The sequence below is a fragment of the Dendrobium catenatum genome, unplaced genomic scaffold (assembly GCF_001605985.2).
Source record: "Dendrobium catenatum unplaced genomic scaffold, ASM160598v2 fragScaff_scaffold_1271, whole genome shotgun sequence".
NCBI classification, from domain to species: domain Eukaryota; kingdom Viridiplantae; phylum Streptophyta; class Magnoliopsida; order Asparagales; family Orchidaceae; genus Dendrobium; species Dendrobium catenatum.
The window spans coordinates 580,689-599,832 of NW_021319733.1; the positions used below are offsets into that span (position 1 = coordinate 580,689).

At 35.8% G+C, this 19,144-nt stretch overlaps 1 protein-coding gene across 1 annotated transcript in view; it reads left to right on the forward strand.

Moving 5' to 3' along the window:
- The window catches only part of LOC110100838 (gamma-tubulin complex component 4), a 79,978-nt gene that overhangs the window by 20,502 nt on the left and 40,332 nt on the right, over positions 1 to 19,144 (forward strand). The window contains exons 4-6 of the mRNA XM_020828529.2: positions 2,461 to 2,559; positions 17,293 to 17,413; positions 18,145 to 18,417. Of these exons, the coding sequence (XP_020684188.1) occupies positions 2,461 to 2,559; positions 17,293 to 17,413; positions 18,145 to 18,417 (493 nt within the window). The remainder of the gene's footprint in view (positions 1 to 2,460; positions 2,560 to 17,292; positions 17,414 to 18,144; positions 18,418 to 19,144) is intronic.

Consider the following 19,144-nt stretch of genomic DNA (forward strand, 5'->3'; position numbering starts at 1 on the left):
CACATTAAGGGCTAGATAAAAAAATTGTATTATGAGTCAACATGTACATATTCTCACGGTCATACACCTTCACATAAGTCCGCTTTTCTAAAATCAAAATAGTCTGACCTATTTTGCATGTGCATTGATACCAAGACTTCATGGTTTTAAAAGTGCTTAGTTAGGTTAAGTTGGTCATCATTTTCAGGCAAGATTGTAAGAGCAGAGGTTGCGTTGACTTAAATGTTAAGTGAGGTTTTAAGTTCATAATTCTCATGCATACTGGCAGATTTGGGTTCAAGTCATTGTATGCCTTCATCTTCCTGGCCTTAATTCCATGTTGTTGGAATACAAGCTCCAACTTTTTAAATCAAATTGATCAACTTTAGCTTAAATTTAATTTCAAAATTTAAAGCTCAACATATGATAGTTTTGAATTTCTCAAATCAAGTCTCCTATATTTTCTTCGTAGGTTTTCATTCAAAAGTTTATTTTAAACTTTTAAGTTGATCCAATTATTCAATTATTCTCAAAATTTAAGAGATCAAATTCTGGGCACGGGTTTTTAAAAATAACATGAAATATAAGCCAATATTTTGATAAATAAATGTAAACCATTATTTTTATTAAAAGTTTCGCAAGGGACAGATTATTGAGATGTAATTAAGTAAGCATAGGGGTTTGCCTTATATGAAACCTATACCTCAAAAAAAAAAAAAAAAAAAAAAACCCTATTCAATTAAATATTGTATAGGTGAAACTCTATGAGTAGATAAATTAAAATGGAAGTTTTGTTATTGAGTCCATAGTAAAATAATAATTTTATTTCGTAGGATATTTTATTATTTTATGCAGTACTCAATCATAAAATATTTCAAATCTATTGATGATTGAAAAATTCCCCATAAAATAGCCAGTGATGAAGGCAGCAACTTCCCACAATGGTTCTTTAGGTGGTTGCGGGTGATGAAAGCAGTGGTTTGGTGGATTTTCTTGCTGTAGCTATGGTGGTAAGGCTTTTTGCTGGGAAGTGAAAGCAACTGATGGTGACCACAATATGTAAGCTGATGGATCTTCTTGTAGGGATTTTTCTTGCAGCAATAGTAGGTGAGGCAATGACTCTTCTCTATGTGAACAATGATGAAGAAATCAGGTGGGCAGAGTCTTCTTTTGTTGTAGAATTAGGTTCTGCTTGTTGGACATCAAAAGTAATAATTGGTTCTTGAAAGAGAACCCCAAAAATATGTCCAAGAATTTTTCTTAGGGCTCTGATACTATGAAAAGAGAAGAGATGATTTAAATTTTGTTCTATATTTCGTTAAGGACTTTAGATCCTTATTTATACAAACATGATTTGACGTTACGCTAGGTAATTTCTTCTTTTGGAAGCAACTAATTACATTGTATAATTTTTCAAAATTACTGAGACATAATATACAATTATTAATCAAATGTCTATACATGCACCTATGGGAACAAGGCAATACTACTGCTTGCATGTGATGCTTGAAGGCAGTACTTTAATAGCTCTATATGGCCAACAATCTGTGGGATCCCACCATTGGATTGCCATGCTGGACTTTCCAACATTTTATTTATTTATTTATTAATATATATATATATATATATAAACTAATTTATCTTTGCCAAAAATAAAATTTGATTTACACAACCTTTTATATTTAATACATATTAGTAACTGCTCATCTATTTTTAAAAATTCATCAATTTTAATCAGCTCGATATAAACATCACGATTAAATTGAGAATTATTCATAAATCTTTTTATTAATTATTAAAATTAGTATTAATGCTTCTTTAAGCCAATAATAATTTTTTTTGAATCTTTACACCCATTTAGGAAAATGGGGGTGAGAATCCCAATTAATGGAAAATCTCTTATTCTTCTTGGTTTGCTGCTAATGTTTACTTGTTTTGACTTTTTTGTATTATGACTTTCCAAAATTTGGGTTTCTTTTTCCTAATCCTTTTGCTATTTGTGCTTTGAATTAAATCACTTTCCAGAAATTTCTCTTCCTTTATCTATTTTTATTTTTATTATTTATTAATATTGGCTGATCATAAAAAAAAATATCACTCATTAAAATTGCTTATTACACTCATTCTTAATGAAAAGCCCTTTATCTTTTAAGCATGTTCTCCATTTTAACTCTCTGCACAATATAATTCATTGTTAAATATATGGTTGTTACTAGTTTAGTATGTTTCCTAATCTTGTGTTTAGTGAAAGAGTGACATAATATGTTGTGCAAATTTTTTTTTTTTTTGACTGTGTTGCTTGTTATATCTCAAGCTTCTTAACTGAGACGGGAAAGCCGCACTTATGCTTTCTATCGATGTAGTTTTTTTTTGGTTTATGCTTCTAACATAGCATTTCATCTTTTATTGGCTCATGTCTATTTTTTATATGCATCCTTTCATAGTAGAAACGTACAGATATTCTAATCCTGCATCATTTAGGCTCCTCTGGCATGGGCATCAAGTCTTGTATAACCAACTAGCATCTTGGATGGTTTATGGAATTCTTCAAGATCCACATGGGGAGTTTTTCATTCAAAGGTATCTATTGTTTTAGATTTTTTTAAAACAATTTCCGTATGCATCTCTGCAGTTAATTTGGTATCGGAAGTTACATTATAGTGATAAATTTATGCTCTATCATTTAGAGAAATTAGCTAGTGAAGCATCTATAGTTTGGTTTTATATTGCAACATTGCAGTGTTGGCCCACAAGCCAGATCTATGTTGTCGCATTCAGTACCTGATTACAGGCGTTTGTTGTGAAGCATGATGTTGCTCGATTGGTAGGAATAGTCATTGGCAATTTATTAAGGATACGAAAGGAAAGAAGAAAAATGTAGATGTATATTCTGAAGCTTACTTTTTTTTTCCTGAGTTCTATTTTCTAGCAGCCTACAATGGATGGTGCAACTTCATATGCTTTATGCTATGGTTCCATATTACTAGTAACCGTTATAGTTGTCTTCATGATTGTAGTTTTAGTTACACTGCCACTTTGTGCTGTTGTGTGGTGCTATCAGAGTGAATCGGCTGTTACAAAAGATGCATCATTTTAGTTTTGCTAAAAAGTGTATTCGCTGTTCTTTTTAATTGTTTTACTTTTTTCTCTACTGAATATATGCCATCTGAATTCAATGTAATATTGAGCATATTTCCACAATAATTTTCCTTCTTCATAGTTGCTCAACTTAGCTTAACTTCTATGCGATTTTGAAGCTAGGTAATAACCAGATACAATAAATTTTTTTTTTCTTCTAAGTGCCGCAGAACATATTTAAGACCCTGTTTTAGAATGTTTTTAAGCTGCTTTTATTTTAAAAAATCTTGCATATCACAATGTTGATTTGTCCTGAAGATATATGATGGAAAACATATACTACACTAGCACCTTCATTGCTTCAATTCTTTAAGTAGCACATTTGCTTAGTAAGTTCATCATTATGAGAGTTGTGCTGATTATATTCCCCACAAAACAATAGAATAACAGCGCCGCCATGACCAAAAAGCCTAAGTTGCCACAACTAGATTTAGGTCACAAGGAGCGTGAGAGGAATACACAACTTGGTGCAATAAATTTATAGAATTTGAATCTAGAGAACATTCAGTTGGCCTCATAAATCATTTGCATTCATTCAGCAAATTTGTAATAATTTAAATACAAAGCATGGTCCCTACCTATAGAAATATGGTTACAAGATAATCTCAAATATTTGAAAGCAACTATGTTCCTATCCAATCCTAACAAACGTGCAAATTTAAATTTAATCTTATTAAAAAAATCTTAAAAAATAAATCATATAAAAAACAAGCTTATATGGCCATAAATGGAAACACGCCTAAGTAGGCTTGAAAATGGGCCAAATTCTATTTTTTAATTTTCTAGTTTTAGATATTTTGGGTGTATTGTTCAAAGTGATGGTGAAATAGATGGGGATATTATTAGTGGCATTCAAGTTGGATGGTTGAATTGGAGAAATGCATCGGGCTTGTTATGTGATTGAAAAATCTCTCTCAAACTTGAGGGGAAATTCTATAAGGTAGTGGTGAGACTTGCCATGCTTTATAGTGCATAATGTTGGCCATTAAAATAAAGCATAAAATTAATTTAAGTGTTGTAGAGATGATGATGCTCAGGTGGATGAGTGACTTTGCACTTATAGATAGAATTTGAAATGAGTATATACGTGAAAAAGTTGAAGTAGCTCCAGCGGTATATAAGATTAGAGAGAGTTTCCTTAAATGGTTTGGTCACATAAAATGTCGGCTTTTTGATGACGTGGTTAGGATGTATTAGAAATGGACTTTTCTTATTAGATTTAAATGAGAATTCAACTCTTAGATAGGACAAATAGGAGAAAAAAGAATCATGTAGCCGGCCAAGTAGTGGGATAATGATTTGATGTTGTTGTTGTCGTAGTTTGGCCTATGACCAATGGAGCTTTTATGAAATGATTTGGCCTGATTAGTGGCTTATACTGTGTCAACTCCCTTGCAGTGCAAAGAGCTATTCTTCAGAGATTTAATGTCCTTGTAGTTATCCTAAAGATTGGAGGCTAGCTTTTATGATTCATTCTTGGTCATCTTGGTCATCATGTTATAATATGTAGGAGGTCTGCCTTTCTAATTGATGAACATAACTAGGAACTTATGTTCATCAATTTTTTGCAATTATCACTTCATTTAAAATGACACTTTCAACATTTAAGCCATAGCTCTTGCACTGCAACTTAGTGGCTTTTATGACTTGAAAATTGCATGTTGATTCTTCCATAGGCAGGTGGTATTGAAATGAGGAGATACATAGAAACGACAACTATAGTAGAAATTCCTCCTATGGAAGAATCAACATGCAATTTTCAACGTTCAAACTTTCCTCACTGAGTTAATGTATTTGGATATCATCAATATATGAAAATATATTTACTAAACATATAAAGAGGAAAATCTAAAGCATATGCAGTAAAATTGCTTTTCCTACTAATTTTGAAAAGATCATAGGCCCTTGCTTGCAATTTTTATGCATGGTTTGTAGAAAGCATTCTAGATGTATACAAATTATAGCAAAGTCACCTTAATTACACTCATAAGTGCTTCTCTTAACATTTACACCATCAAAATATTTCTTATTGTGTAATTAAATTTGCTTTCTAACATTGTCATGTAAATCATTTATATGTTGGACAAATGATACAATGAAATTCGAATATGCATGCTATGATGAAGGGACGAGATCTGTGCTCTTTCTAGGGTTTAGGTCTTGAACAATATATAAAATGCTATTTTATTCAATTTTAGCAGCAAGTTGTAGATCCAAATTACTTTAGCTTTGTTTAATTGAAGTTTTTAATATATCTTGTAAGTTTCTATTAACAACCTTGTGGGCTACGAAAATTCGGCCCCGACCTCCCCGCCGTTTTTTTTTATTCGGCGAGGGAGTTTTAACGAACTAAGTTCCGGGGTAAATTTTGGAAGGCAGATGAGTTTGTAGATAAGACACTACCCAGAGATTTCGGCCTCATTTTGCGAGGACTTTATGATCAGAGTTCTGGTTTCTTATAGGCGCAAGCCTCTATAGTTATTTACCCCTCCCAATAACGAGAGAGAACTTTCGATTATGGCTAGTCATCAATCAAATACGTTGTATCCATAGATACGTAGTATCAGGCGTATAGTAGTAGCATCGATTTGGATTTGAAAATTGGGTATTTGAAAAGGTTTGATATTCAATAGGAAATTGCACCATCTTGCACTTAAAGCGGATGGTGGGGGAATGGATAATGGACCCGATCAAGATCCCATGGTTCCGTTGTCCCGGGCCATCGTGGTCCCTGGTCTACTTAGTCAGAGGAGGTAGTCGACCCAACCTGACAGAAGGATCCTTGTCGGCATCTATGGGTTGCTTCGTCCAAGGGGACCTTATAGACCTGGGTTGAATGTTTGTCTAAGGGGACAAATTTGAATCCACCTTAGCTGACAGAGGGCTTTGTGCCCTATCGATCATATCCTATTGATTCATATCTCAAGGATTTGATGCCACTAAGGAGCGTATTGGCTCTGGCCATAATCGGTATTTCGTGGTGCCATTTGGCGGCAAAACCACTCGGTTCAGAGGGCCCCGGGTCGTCATAACCGTTTATCCTGCGGTGCCATTTGGTGGCAGACCGCTTGTTAGAAGACACGTACCACGTCCTTATTGGCAGGAGATTGTTTGAGAATGGATCCTAGTGATATTTTCGACTAGGCATTTGGCTCTTTGTGAGTAGGAGTAAATTTTAATTTGTCCACCTTGATAAACTGTTGCGGAGGGTGGATAGATTTTGCTTTTAGGGATAATTTCAATTTTAAATATTTGAGATTTTGAGATTTGTGGAGTTTGGATTTTGAATGGACTTTTGGAAGACATTTGAAAGTATTCGTGAACCCCTCCGGTTGAGATTAGCATTCAACACGGCCATCATCGGGGTGTTTGGGTCATTTTCCTTTATTGATTGAACCCTGTCAACTTGACCAAGCTGTTGCTCGAGGATCGGGTTTCTCGCAGGCTTTATGCATTTGTTTATGACTTTTCTTAATTATAGGCCTTGTAGGCCTAATATGAATGTATTTAAACAAATATACCGGTCACTGCAACCGTGTATTTTGTTTGAAGTTCGAACCCTGTCGACTCCTATTGATCCGTATAGAAGGATCGGGTTCCGTAGGCTTTGTGCCTTTATTAATGAATTTTCTTTGTTAAAGGCCTTAAAGACCTAATATGAATGTATTTAAACAAATACACCGGTCGCTACAACCGTGTATTTTGTTTGAAGGTTCGAACCCTGTCGACTTCTATTGACCCGTATAGAATGATCGGGTTCGAACTTGAATTCACTTATCGACCCGCGCAGCATCCCTAGACGTCACGTGTGTTCCTACAACACGCTCGCCGGGGCCCATACAGGTCGAGATTATACTTTCCCCTTTAGTGTACTTATGTGTATACAATTTTTGGTGCACGTGTAGGGGTTCTTTGAAATGATTGTAGTTGTGTATATAACTTTCGTTTGGATGCACACAACTTTTCATTTAGGAGCTTATACACGCCTTCTGTCCGCTAGTACGAGTGTTGCAGATCCGGTGGCGGTGGATTGTAGATTGTAGACGCCTTATGTCTGCTTGCATAAGTATTGCAGATCAGGTGGCGAGGAGTTATAATTTGTGGACGCCTTCTGTGTGCTCGTATGAGTGTTGCAGATCCGTTGGTGTGCGTCTTGATGTTGACTCCCCCTTTCTCATTCATCTGCAAGGGACTTCTAGACTTTGAAATCAGTTATTGCTGCCTTGAAAAGAGCTCTTTTCAGGATCTTCAGTGTAGTAGACTTGTTATTTCCGATGTTTGTGGGCACCAGAACTGTTTTCTTCCTAAGGGTGGGACTAGGGAGAAACTTTGGAACACCAGAAAGTTTTGTTCTAATTTGTTCAAACATCTCTTCCATTCCTCCAGTAGGTGTCCTTTTTTTGCACGTCGAGTTGCCCTTGTACTCGATGTACTTGAAGATCTTAATCACCGTAGTCATAAGTGATGTCTGTACTTGTGCCCACAGTGATTCGTTGTACCTACGATATACACACTGTTGTTATCAACAAGTGGCTTGTATATATTTACGGGGACCCGTTGTATTTTCTACGACCTCCTGAAGGTATTTGTAGAAGACCCATTGTTCTAGTATCACACCCTCCTTTCACCAATCTCAGGTGGGTCGATGATTGTATTTGTTTGTAGAGGATGGGTCTTTGATTGTTGGTCTCCAGTATTGCCATCTCAATCAACAGGCTTTATTGTTTAGTTGGAGATTCCAATAGTGCATATAGAACACATATGCATTCTACAACCATTTGTTGTTCTTGTAAGCACGTTGCTTTTAACCTCGTAGGGACTGTTGTAGGAGTTTGTTGCATTCATCTTTCGTGTACACTGGAATTTCATCTCTCACTTGCAACTTGTTGTTAGCTTAAACAACTGTGCATTTGGACTTTGATTTGTTCATTCATCCAAAGTCTAGTCCTACACGTTACATCGTACCCAAGCTCAAGGTTCAATTCATGCTTGAGTCTTGTATATTGTTATGGGTTCAACTCTTTGCATCCCATTCAATCTCAAGCTCCTTGAGTCCCTACTATTCTTGAAAGTTCAAGCTTTTGTTCAAGTCCCCCCGCGATCCAACTCAACTACTTTTTTGAGTTCAAATCTATTGTATTTCACTTGAGTTCAAGCTCTATTTCAATGAAGTTCTCATTTTAGTTCAAGCCTTCTGAAATCTTGTTCAATTCATGTTAGAGTTCACTTGAGTTTGAGTTCTATGTTCGGGTCCCCTGATGTTGCACAGTTCGAGTTCCAAGAACAAGTTCAAGTGCTTGTTCAAAGTCTTCTGGAATCTTTGCAAGTTCAATTTCGCTTGATATGAATTTAGTTCCAGTTTGATCTTACTTCATTTGATTTTGACCTTTAAAAATCATTTAAATTTTGTTCAGGTTTAGGTCCACAAGTACACTGTTCATTTGAGTACAAGTTCTATGCTTTCAGTTCAAGTATGAGTCCTTTGTGGTCCTTCGTATTGCTGCTCAAATGATGTCTTTAAATAGTTCAAGTCTTGTGCATTTCAGTGAAAATTTCGGCAGCGCCCCGGCATATCCCCCGTTTGGGGGAATGTAGGGGAGCTGGGCCTTCCCACCACGTTACTAGAGCGTGTATGGTAGGTGTCCTTAGACACCGCGGCCGTACAAATTTCATCCCACCACGCTACAAGAGCGTGTATGGGGCCTTCAGCAGTACCCGTACGAGAACGCCAGTAGCTCTCCCCACCACGCTACAAGAGCGTGTATAGGGCTTACCCACCTCGTCGTATGCGTCGCACAGAGTTCCCTCCTACCGTGCTATAAGAGCGCGTATAGGTGGTTCTCCGGTTCGCCGCAAACGTCGAGAATGGGATTTTAGAACATCATACCTTGCGTAGCAGTCGTCAGCGGTGTCGATGTCGAGGTCGAGGACTGTCCCCACCATGCTACAAGAGCGTGTATAGGGCTTACCCGCCTCGTCGCACATGTCGCACCGGATTCTCCCCCGCCGTGCTACAAGAGCGCGTATAGGGGATCCACCAGCGCGTCAAGCGCGACGAGGGCGGGATTTGAGTAAGAAATTTATACCTTGGAATCGTCGGCGACTGTCGGCCGTGTTGGCTCGAGGATTGAGGCAGGAGGGCAAGCATCTTCTTCTTTTTTATATTAATCATAATTAATATTAATTAATTATAATTAATTAACTGACTATAATCATCTCTAATTAATTATATTTATTAATTATAACTAATTAGTAATGATTAATTATAATTAAAATTAAAATTAATTATAATTAATTATAATTAATTTGATTAAAATTCATTATAATTAATTATAATTAATTTGATTAAAATTAATTATAATTAATTACAATAACAATAATTAATTAAAATGATTATAATTTAAAAACTAATTATAATTAATTTTAATTAAAATTAAAATCATTACTAATCCCTCCATTCGGCGGATTTACGGGATTTGGCCGAACCAGTGTGTGAAAGGGAGAAAGTTACCTTCACTGTCGGCGGGCTCTCGTTCTTGCTTCCGATCAAAATGTCGAACTCTCCGAACCGACAGGCAGAGAAAGTCGTCGGATGAGCGAAGTTGGCAGGGCAGCGAGCTCCCGCGATTGCTTCCGATCAAATGTCCTTCACAGTGAGTGAGCTCACCCTTGTTGCTTCCGATCGACAGGGAGGAACATTGTCGAGCAGACAAAGTCGAACGGCTACGCAAAAGCCGAAGAAGTGCTCGGCTAGGGAGTTATCTTCATGGTCGGCGAGCTCCGGCGTCGCCTCCGATCGAACGAGAAGGAACATCATCGAAGGAAGCAACGTCGAACAGCCATGGAGGTGCCGAAGAAGTGTGCTAAAGGTAGAAAGTTATCTACACAGCAGCGAGCTTCCGTTAAAGCTTCCGAACAAAAGTGTCGTAACTTCCGGTCCTATGGAGAGGGAAAGTTGTTCGAAGGGGCGAACTCAGACAGCCAAGAAGGAGCCGGAGTAGCGACACCTGCAATCCCTACACCTCATGGAGTTCGATCGAGTGCTTTTCCCCCCAAGCCGAAGGCTTGTCTTCACTTTCCTTTTATTAACCGAGAGCAAACGACGGGCCTAGGCCAGACAACGATCATGGTTAACACGACTTCGACGTGCATAGGATGCCCGGAGATGGATATGCGGGATTTTGTCGTGCAGAGAGCGGCGTCGAGCAGATACGTGCATGGTTTCTTTTATTTATTTATTTATTTTTTTCCTACAATTGTAGGTCAACAAACCTTAGTTTGATATTTAAGTTGAGGGTGACAGACGAATAAAAGTTTAAGATAGTTCCTATCAATTTTCATATGATCTTCGATTTTACTAATATGACGATAAAAATAAAAATATATATTTTTATTTTTGGTGCTAAGGCCACCAAAGTCAATCATATTCTCACAATATTCATTGAAAAGCTTATCGAGACATCTCATCCATCTTTGTTGAATATCCTTTTCTAATACAAGTACTTTTTGATCTTCATCCTTAATGCACTTCATTTAAATTAAACCCTTACTTTTTATCTCTTTGTTTGGCTAGCTTATGCATACATCTTTCACCCTCTTTGGTATTTAGTATATATATAAATCATTGAAAGTTAAATTCTTTACATCGCTTTTTTAAATTCTTTACGGGCCCCTTCATATTTTTTTCCAATTTTTTAAGCTTTTACATCCAAACCAATTTTAATAATAGTGCTTCTTATTTTTTAATCTTTTCTTGTATATTTTGATTTCAACACCAATTATTATTAAGAGCTATTTCTTTTGATACTCCAAACACATCCTTTGCAACATTCTTAATATCTCTAGTTATTTTTTTCTACATAACATTGGCTTCCTCATGCATAGTCAAAATCAAGGTTGTGAAAATCTGACCGAACAAAGAGCCGGAAGAATGAGAGGTTAACGGTTCAATGGTTCGACTGGAGCTAAATCGGGGTCGAACCGAATGACATAATAAATATTAATTTTATTTAAATATAGGATAATTTACGTAATAATGACGAAATCATATAAAAAAGATGACTGAAAATTAAACAAAATACATGAAATATAAAAGATGAAAGAATGCCTATTTTTAATTAAAGAAAATATTTATAAGTATCCCCTAAATTTGTATTTCATATCATTTTATCCTAAAAACTCAAAACTCACAACTATCATGATCAATCTAATAATCTTTCCCTAAATTTGTATGATATGGATCTACAAATCCTCTTTCACCAAAACCTTCCACCCTATGCTTCAACATCCTCACATGCAAGTATGTCATCTCCATCATCTATATTAGCTAAGACATCTTCATATGCATATCAGTTTTTCATGTTGAATATTTTCTGATTAAATGAATGTACAAATTTTTTATTAATCCGACGTTAAATATATTTTTATTTAAAAATATAAACAACCAATTTAATATTGGCTTGAATCTTTTACTATCTGATAGGAAATACTTGAGTTCGCAAGTAATCCTATCGGATCTACTTAAGTTCGCAAGCAAACCTAATAATAATCGGTAAAAACAGCGAGAAAATGCAGAAATCGTTGTGGAAGAACAACCAAACGATAACAAATTCTTATAGAAAGCAAAGAGGAACAACACAAAGCAAAGATACAAAAGATCCTCAATTCGAGAGGAGGATCGTCTCTTCCAAATCTCTAGACAAGAGAGTATAGAGCCCAAACACCAAGAAACCCTAATTTTCAATCAATCAAATCATAATCTCTCTGAATCCCTCTCATCCCCTTTAATACAATATCTTTCCTAATTTAATTTTCCTCCCAAGCCCTAGCCGCCCACTCCTTTTGATTTGTATGTAGGGATTGTTTAGGGATTTCCTTTTGATTTGTATGCATTAATAGTTTGTTTTCCTAGGGTTTGGGCATCTTGCATTTGGCTGAAATTTGAGATCTCTTAGATTTAGGTTTTCTTTGGGCTCTAGCGGCGTCTAGAGATTCGGGAGAGATCGATCCTCCTCTCGAATTGAGGATCAAGTGTATCTTGCTATTTTCCATGTTCCTTTCATCAAATCATACAAGTTATCTACTATTTTTGTGGTTTTTGTGCGGACTTTGGTGAAGATTTTCGATGTTTTCCAAAGATTGATAGGAAATACTTGAAAACTACAAGTGTTTTCTATCAGCCTTCCGATGACCTGGGTAGGAAAGTTGAGGTATTAGATTTGGCTTATGTTAAGAAAGGTAGAGGTAGACCTAAAAAGACTTGGTTAGAAAATATTAGAAATGATCTTTCTTTATTAGATTTAGATGAGAATTTGACTTTTAACCGGACACAATGGCGAAAAAGGATTCATGTAGCCGACCCCACGTAGTGGGACAAAGGCTTGATGTTGTTGTTTTTGTATGGAAATAATCATATAAATTTATATTTCAACATGATTTAACCAAGCAAAATTTTATAATTTTACTTGAAATTTTTGGGTATTACACCATAGCCATTTGGTCACGCTAGGGTAGGGTTGACCTAGTTGAATTCTAGAGTTTCCAACTTGGGTGGAACTGGTCGATGACCACTGTAACTAGCTATGATTAAAAATGTGTGATTGAAGACTGATTTGCAACTCAAAATTCTTGGTTTTATGGGATTTAAGAGTGCATGTGATGGGGACATCGATACGAGATTTCGACGCGTCTATCACAGGCGACACAGGAGATCGATGGTCATGATGGAGAGTCTTTACTTTTGACGCATTTTATGTATTAGTCATTATTATTTCTTCAGTTTTTCGTTTTGCCCTTATGGGTAATTGGTCACTATTGTAGCCCGAGGGGCATTGTTGTCTTTTGTTTATTTGTCATTGTGAGGCCTATATATATGGTCATGCTCTTATGTATTGGTTAATTAATATTTGAATGAAAATTTTATCTAATTTTCTTCTTCTTGCATGAGAGCTAGAGAATGGAGAGAGAGAGCTCAATGTGAGCAAGTGCAAGGCCCACCAGTCGTTGGAAGAGTCCTCGACTCGTGGTTTTCTATTTTATCGTCGTCATCTCCACCCCTTCCCCTCACTCCCACCCTCCGGCCTCCATAACACCACCACCATCCAAGCTCACCACCCCGATCGCCTCCTAATTCTTCTTCACAAGCCCACCATCCACTAGCTCCCCACCTCAACCCCATCCATCCACCTCAACATCAACCCGCCCCTTCCCCTTCCTCTTGCCGCCACCCCATTCCACTTCAATTTTCCATCATGATGATGATTTCAATCATCACAATGCTTTCCAAATTTAGTTGGCCATGAGAGGGAAAATTTGGCTCCATTTGAAATTCAAATTTTGAATTTCAAAATCTTGCCAATTTTGGAATTCCTATTAAGAAAAGTTTTTTTTTCATGATCCCAATTTAAATTTAAAATAAATTAGATCTCATAATAACTTTCCTAATCCACAATCCCTTTTTGGAAACTCCCTAAATCCTTCCCCAATCCCCTCCCTCTCTCCCTATGCCGCCGACCACCATTGACGGGCTCCCATTATTTGCTCATTAACTCCCCTTTAACTCCTTTGAAATTTGAAATTAATTTCAATTTGGATTTCCCTCCAAATCCACTTAAAACCTGAAATTAATTTCAGGTTTTTTGATTAAAGATATATTGCTCTTGGCCTAAACCTAATTGCTCTCTCTTGGAAACCGCCGCCCCTCTCTTCTCCCTCTTCCTTCCTCTCAAACCACAAGTGCTCTCTCTCACCACCTCATATCTCCTTTCTCCTTATTGGTGTTCTTTCATTGCCGGCAAGGATGAATGGCGGATCCCGAAGTTGATAGCGGATTCGTACTCGACGTCTACGGAGACATCCACATCATTCGATCGCCCTTCTTTGACGTCAGGTTTGGCTTTGACAATACCGGTTAGGATTACTTGAATCGAATCCTCCCTACCCTCGTGGAGATCGTCGACTGCCAATTCTCGGACTACGATTGGACCATCAACGGTCATTCACCCATGCCATCTCCACCACCGTCGACCTTTCCGTGGATCAAGACCATTGGCGTTGCGACCGTCCTCACAAAACTTAATACTTGCATATCAAACTTCTTCAACTTTTTCTTTCCCTTTTCCTGTAAAGACAGCCAGTAGAAATAACTGGTAAGCTATGAGGCCCAGTAAATTATGTAATCTAAACAGCAGTTATAATATAAGAAGAGGAATAATTCAAAACATTGAAGTCATAAAGCATTAAACTCACAATTAATGATAACAACGTCAAAATCTTAATTAGCATTATTCTTTATCTCTTTGAGGTCACATTGAATATCAAATTAAATATGTAAAAGAATTGGCTATAATTTCATACAATATTCAATGGAGTTCAGGTAGCCCTGGCATTATCGCCATTGAATTACATTGAGGTCCCTTTTGCCTCATTAGGGGTCCCTTTTGCCCCACCTGCTACGCAGGTTTCTTTTCCTTTTGGGGTCCCTTTTGCCCCACCTACAATACAGGTTTATTAATTGGGTCCCTTTTGCCCACCTGATATTGCAGACATTATTTCATAATATAGCCAATCTTTACTTTTAATTTGTTATTCCTTACTTCATACTTTTCAATGTTCATAAACTTCAAGTATACTTATTTTCATACATCTGGTGCAACAAGAATTTAATAGCTATTATGTTAAACAAAAACTTCTTTGCATAAAACTTTCCAGTTAAGAAAAGGTTGAGATAAGCACATTTAAACATATATCAAATTTCTCTTATTCTCATGGATAGATAATTATGCATACCTTAATGTATTCTTATGATGACTAGCCAAATTCTCATAATGCATGTCTTCATAATAAGCTTTCAAAACATAAGGAATAAATTAATCATTCATGATGATTACAATTATAAATAATTACATAATTTACCTTCCTGATCGTTGATCTCTTCAAAACCTACACCACGCAGCCTTTTCCTTTGATACACTAATCCAAAACTTTCTTTCTGCATAAATATACGAATAACCCTACAATACGAATAAGTTACAATCTTTTAAAAATGTTACTTAATTTAGATAACATAAAAGATAACAATGATTACTATAAATTTTACCTTCGTCTTCTCTTAAATTTCTTCTTTTAAACTTTATTCACTAAGTCTCCAATTATTCTCACCCTTGCATCAAACTACAATTGATCACCAAATATATTAACCACAATTAAGTCAGATTACTGTTTACTAATATTCCAATTCACTAATCAGATCATTGTTAAGGCAATACCTGCACTACCAAGTCCCTATTGCCATGTCCGAACTTTCCCTACAGTAATTCCATTCTATTCGCTGCCAAGCCAATTCTCCGCCTCTTTCTACAGTACCGGAATCACTGTGCCGAACTCTGCTACAGAACCTTTGTCTCCTCCTGTAAGCCTTCAAACAAAGAACAAGAAACAATATCGCCTCTTGCTACAGTCCCGCAGAAAATTCCTTTACCGAATTTCCTTCAGTTTCTTTCTGGCTATAGTGCCGAAGGTGGAAAATGGTTTTCTTGATGGTGGAAACCTCTCTGGCGTGAGACTGGATTGCTGTAGATAAGGCTTGTGGCAAATAAGGCTTGAAAATGATATGGATTGAAAAGTGGGCCCAAGCTATAACTGCCATTGCTCAATCTATGCATCTGTTCAAAATAACTTACTAATTATCTTATTTGGCTTTAATTACAAATTCCATTTATTTGCTAATATTAACATAACAACACTAAATATTAAACTAATCTATTTAACAGTTAGTTACTAAATAAATTTGAATTCTATGTAGCATTTAGTAACTCACTTGGTTATCCGTTGGGGTCTTACACATACTTCGAGTGTGAGTGAGCATGGTAACTCATAGTGAATTTTCTAAATATTAACCGTGGGATTATATTACTACACATTTGTTTTTATTGTGATAATTTCATATTTATCTTCAATTGTTCCAAACTTAGAGTTTTGTAATTGCTTATCATAATAATTTTGACAATTGAAAGCTCTTGAATCTCGCCTTACGAAACTTTAATCTTCAAGTAGCAAACTTTGTAATTCTTTTAAAATTTCCCGTGCAATTCTTGATTGTTTCACATTAGCATGTCTTTATAGATTTAGGACTAGTAGGATTAGAATGAGGTGTAGATGTGGCTACGTAAGCAAGCCTTTGATACCAAAGTTGATAGAGAAGGGGAGTGGGTGGAATTTCACGTATACAACTGTATACAACGTGGAGTGATCCACATGCACTACCTGTATATATAAAGAAAAGTGAAGTGGCCTCATAAACAATTTTCATTCATTCAATAAATAATAATTTAATTACATATCATGATCCCTCAAATCTAAATGGAAATTAAACTTAATATTCTAACAAGTGCTCAAATTTAAATTTAATCTTATCTAAACAAGGTAAATGAACCTAATTAAATAAATCAATTGAAAAAAATAAGAGAATTTAACCATAAATGGAAATTATACTCAAATGATTGATTAAGTTTTGTTATGATTTGCCTGATTTGGGTCCTTTAATTGGCCCATTGCTAGTTGGGCTTTTACGACGTATTTTTTTGACTTTCCTTTGTAGCTCATTAATTTGCTATATACATGCTCATTAAATTTTTGTACAACTTAAATAATTTGTAAAACTATCATTCATTAATAAGCTAAATAAAGTTCTAATACGATATGCTTTTTTTGGGTCAAATTTTATAATTTTTTTCCTTTTGTTTCTTCCACCAAACTGGCTAAAATTGTTTTTGGATGCCCTACTTCGTTACTATCTTCTATATTGTATTGCTTGTAGACTCTAGTCTGTGATAATGCGTTGTCTTAAGCTGACTGCTAGGAAGAGATTGATTTGCTACCAATTATATGATATAATTGATTTTTGCTTTCTTGTTATGAATATTTGGGAGAGGACGGGTCTTCAAGGATGGTCAACTTGTTTCTGTTGTAACCTAGAGGTCATGGGTCCAAGTCACGAAATTAATCTCTCAGCATTAGGGCTATGACTATGTAAATCAACCTCTCCCCGAATCCTACCTTGGTGTGGAGCTTCTCACGCTGGGTTACACCTTTCTAAGTTATGGATATTTGGCATTATTCCAAATTAATGTTATTAACAATGTCAGTCTGAGTTTGCTTTCTTGCATAATTTTGTAGGCAAGATCATAGGGACATAGAGAATGAATCGTCTGTTTCAGATACCACAGAAAAGTTGATGTATAAGTCATCTGAAAATGCAGCCCTTACTGATTGGAACATAGGATTTCATATATTTCTGGTAAACTACCTCTTCTTATTTTATATTTCATGAGACCTTCCCAAATCCTTAGAATTTTAGTATTGATTTTTATACACACTTACAATTGAGGTATTCTGATATTTCATCTATCTTTGGCATCTTTAATTCATGGTTTTTAAGTAAGCAACATATGCGTAGGTTGAGGTTCAAAATTTCATTTCTTTTTCCCTCGGCATGCCCTTTATCAATACATGAATTTTGTACCCTACACTGGTCTAAGTTTTGACAGCATTCTTTAACGTGTGTTATTTTATTTTGCCAATGATCGTCCATGCAACTGGATTTATAAAATGTTAGCAATATCTACTTCTATATTAAAAATTAAGATGTAACATTTAAGTAGCATTATCTTGACAGTTTGTTACGTAACACATAGCTTAAATAAATATTGTTTCTTATTGCATAACGATTAAAATGCAATCAAACCTCTGTTCTTGTGTTGGTCATCGTGCCCTGTGTGGTGCAAAGTTGGAGAAATTTCCATTGTTTATGTTGGAGAAGCCATTTTCCATGAAGTAGTTAACTTAAAACATACACACTTGTTTGAAACAATAATACATGATATGCCAGTGTCCCTGGACTATGTTCTAGCTATAGTGATTTTAACCACCGTGCAATTTTAACATCAACAATATTTGTGCTTTTAACTTGAAGAGCTTAGCTCGTTTACTATTAGTATTCTTTTCACTCGCTTTTCAATCATTTAACAGGAAATGTTGCCGGAATACATACATATGCAAATTGCCGAGGCAATTCTCTTTGCTGGTAAAGCAGTAAGGGTCCTTAGAAATCCAACGTATTCATTCAGACTACATGAATCCATCTTTCAGCAACACATTTTAAGAGGGGCTCAAAGGACCCAGGGATCGATTGGAGGCTTTGCACTTCTTAAGGATCCTCTGAAGGGTACAAATAAAATTGCTGACGATCTCTTCCCACAGTCCGAGGCTGATAAAATTGAAGAAATGCTCCTAGGGTTGAAGGTAGTATGAAGATTTTATTTTTTGATAATTTTGTAAGTTTTTCAGTTGAATATTACAGATATTTAGAATTTCTTTTAGGTTTATTGAACTTGCCGATCAAATTTTCATTTTTTTTTTAATTGAAAAGCTGGGAAGGTACCCTTCTCATTAAAACCGGAGGCTAAGTAATATAGCTGGGCTAATCAGAATGAAGAAAATAAACATAAACAACAAAATACGAATCCTCTGGCAGGTTAATTGGTTTCTCTGGAAGCTGAAGTTTAGAAAATTGAACTCCAGTGGTAGAATCCTTTTTTGCATAGAGCAGAAAGTATCAAAAAAATAAGCAAGAGAGATGATATCAAACCAAATCCACTTCTCATCTTTAGTAATGTTTGAGAAACATCTAGCGTTTCTTTTCTTTCATATAAACCAAATAGTAAAAAAAAACCAAATAGTAGCAAAGAAGAAAATATCCTAAAGATCTTTGAAGTTATTCTTGATATCCTTGTTCCTCCGAGATGAACATTGAGGAGTAATGCTTCTCATTTTTGTTAATACCAAACTTCTCATTTTCCAAATCTTGCTAATAGTTCAACAATTGAAGAAAATGTAAAAACCTTCCTCTGGGTAAGCTTTGCAAATAGAAGTCATAGAGTAATCAAGATCTAGATTGTGAAGAAGGGCTTTACAAGTTAATCTCCTCCAAGACAGAATCCATATAAAAATAAAATTTTATATGACACAA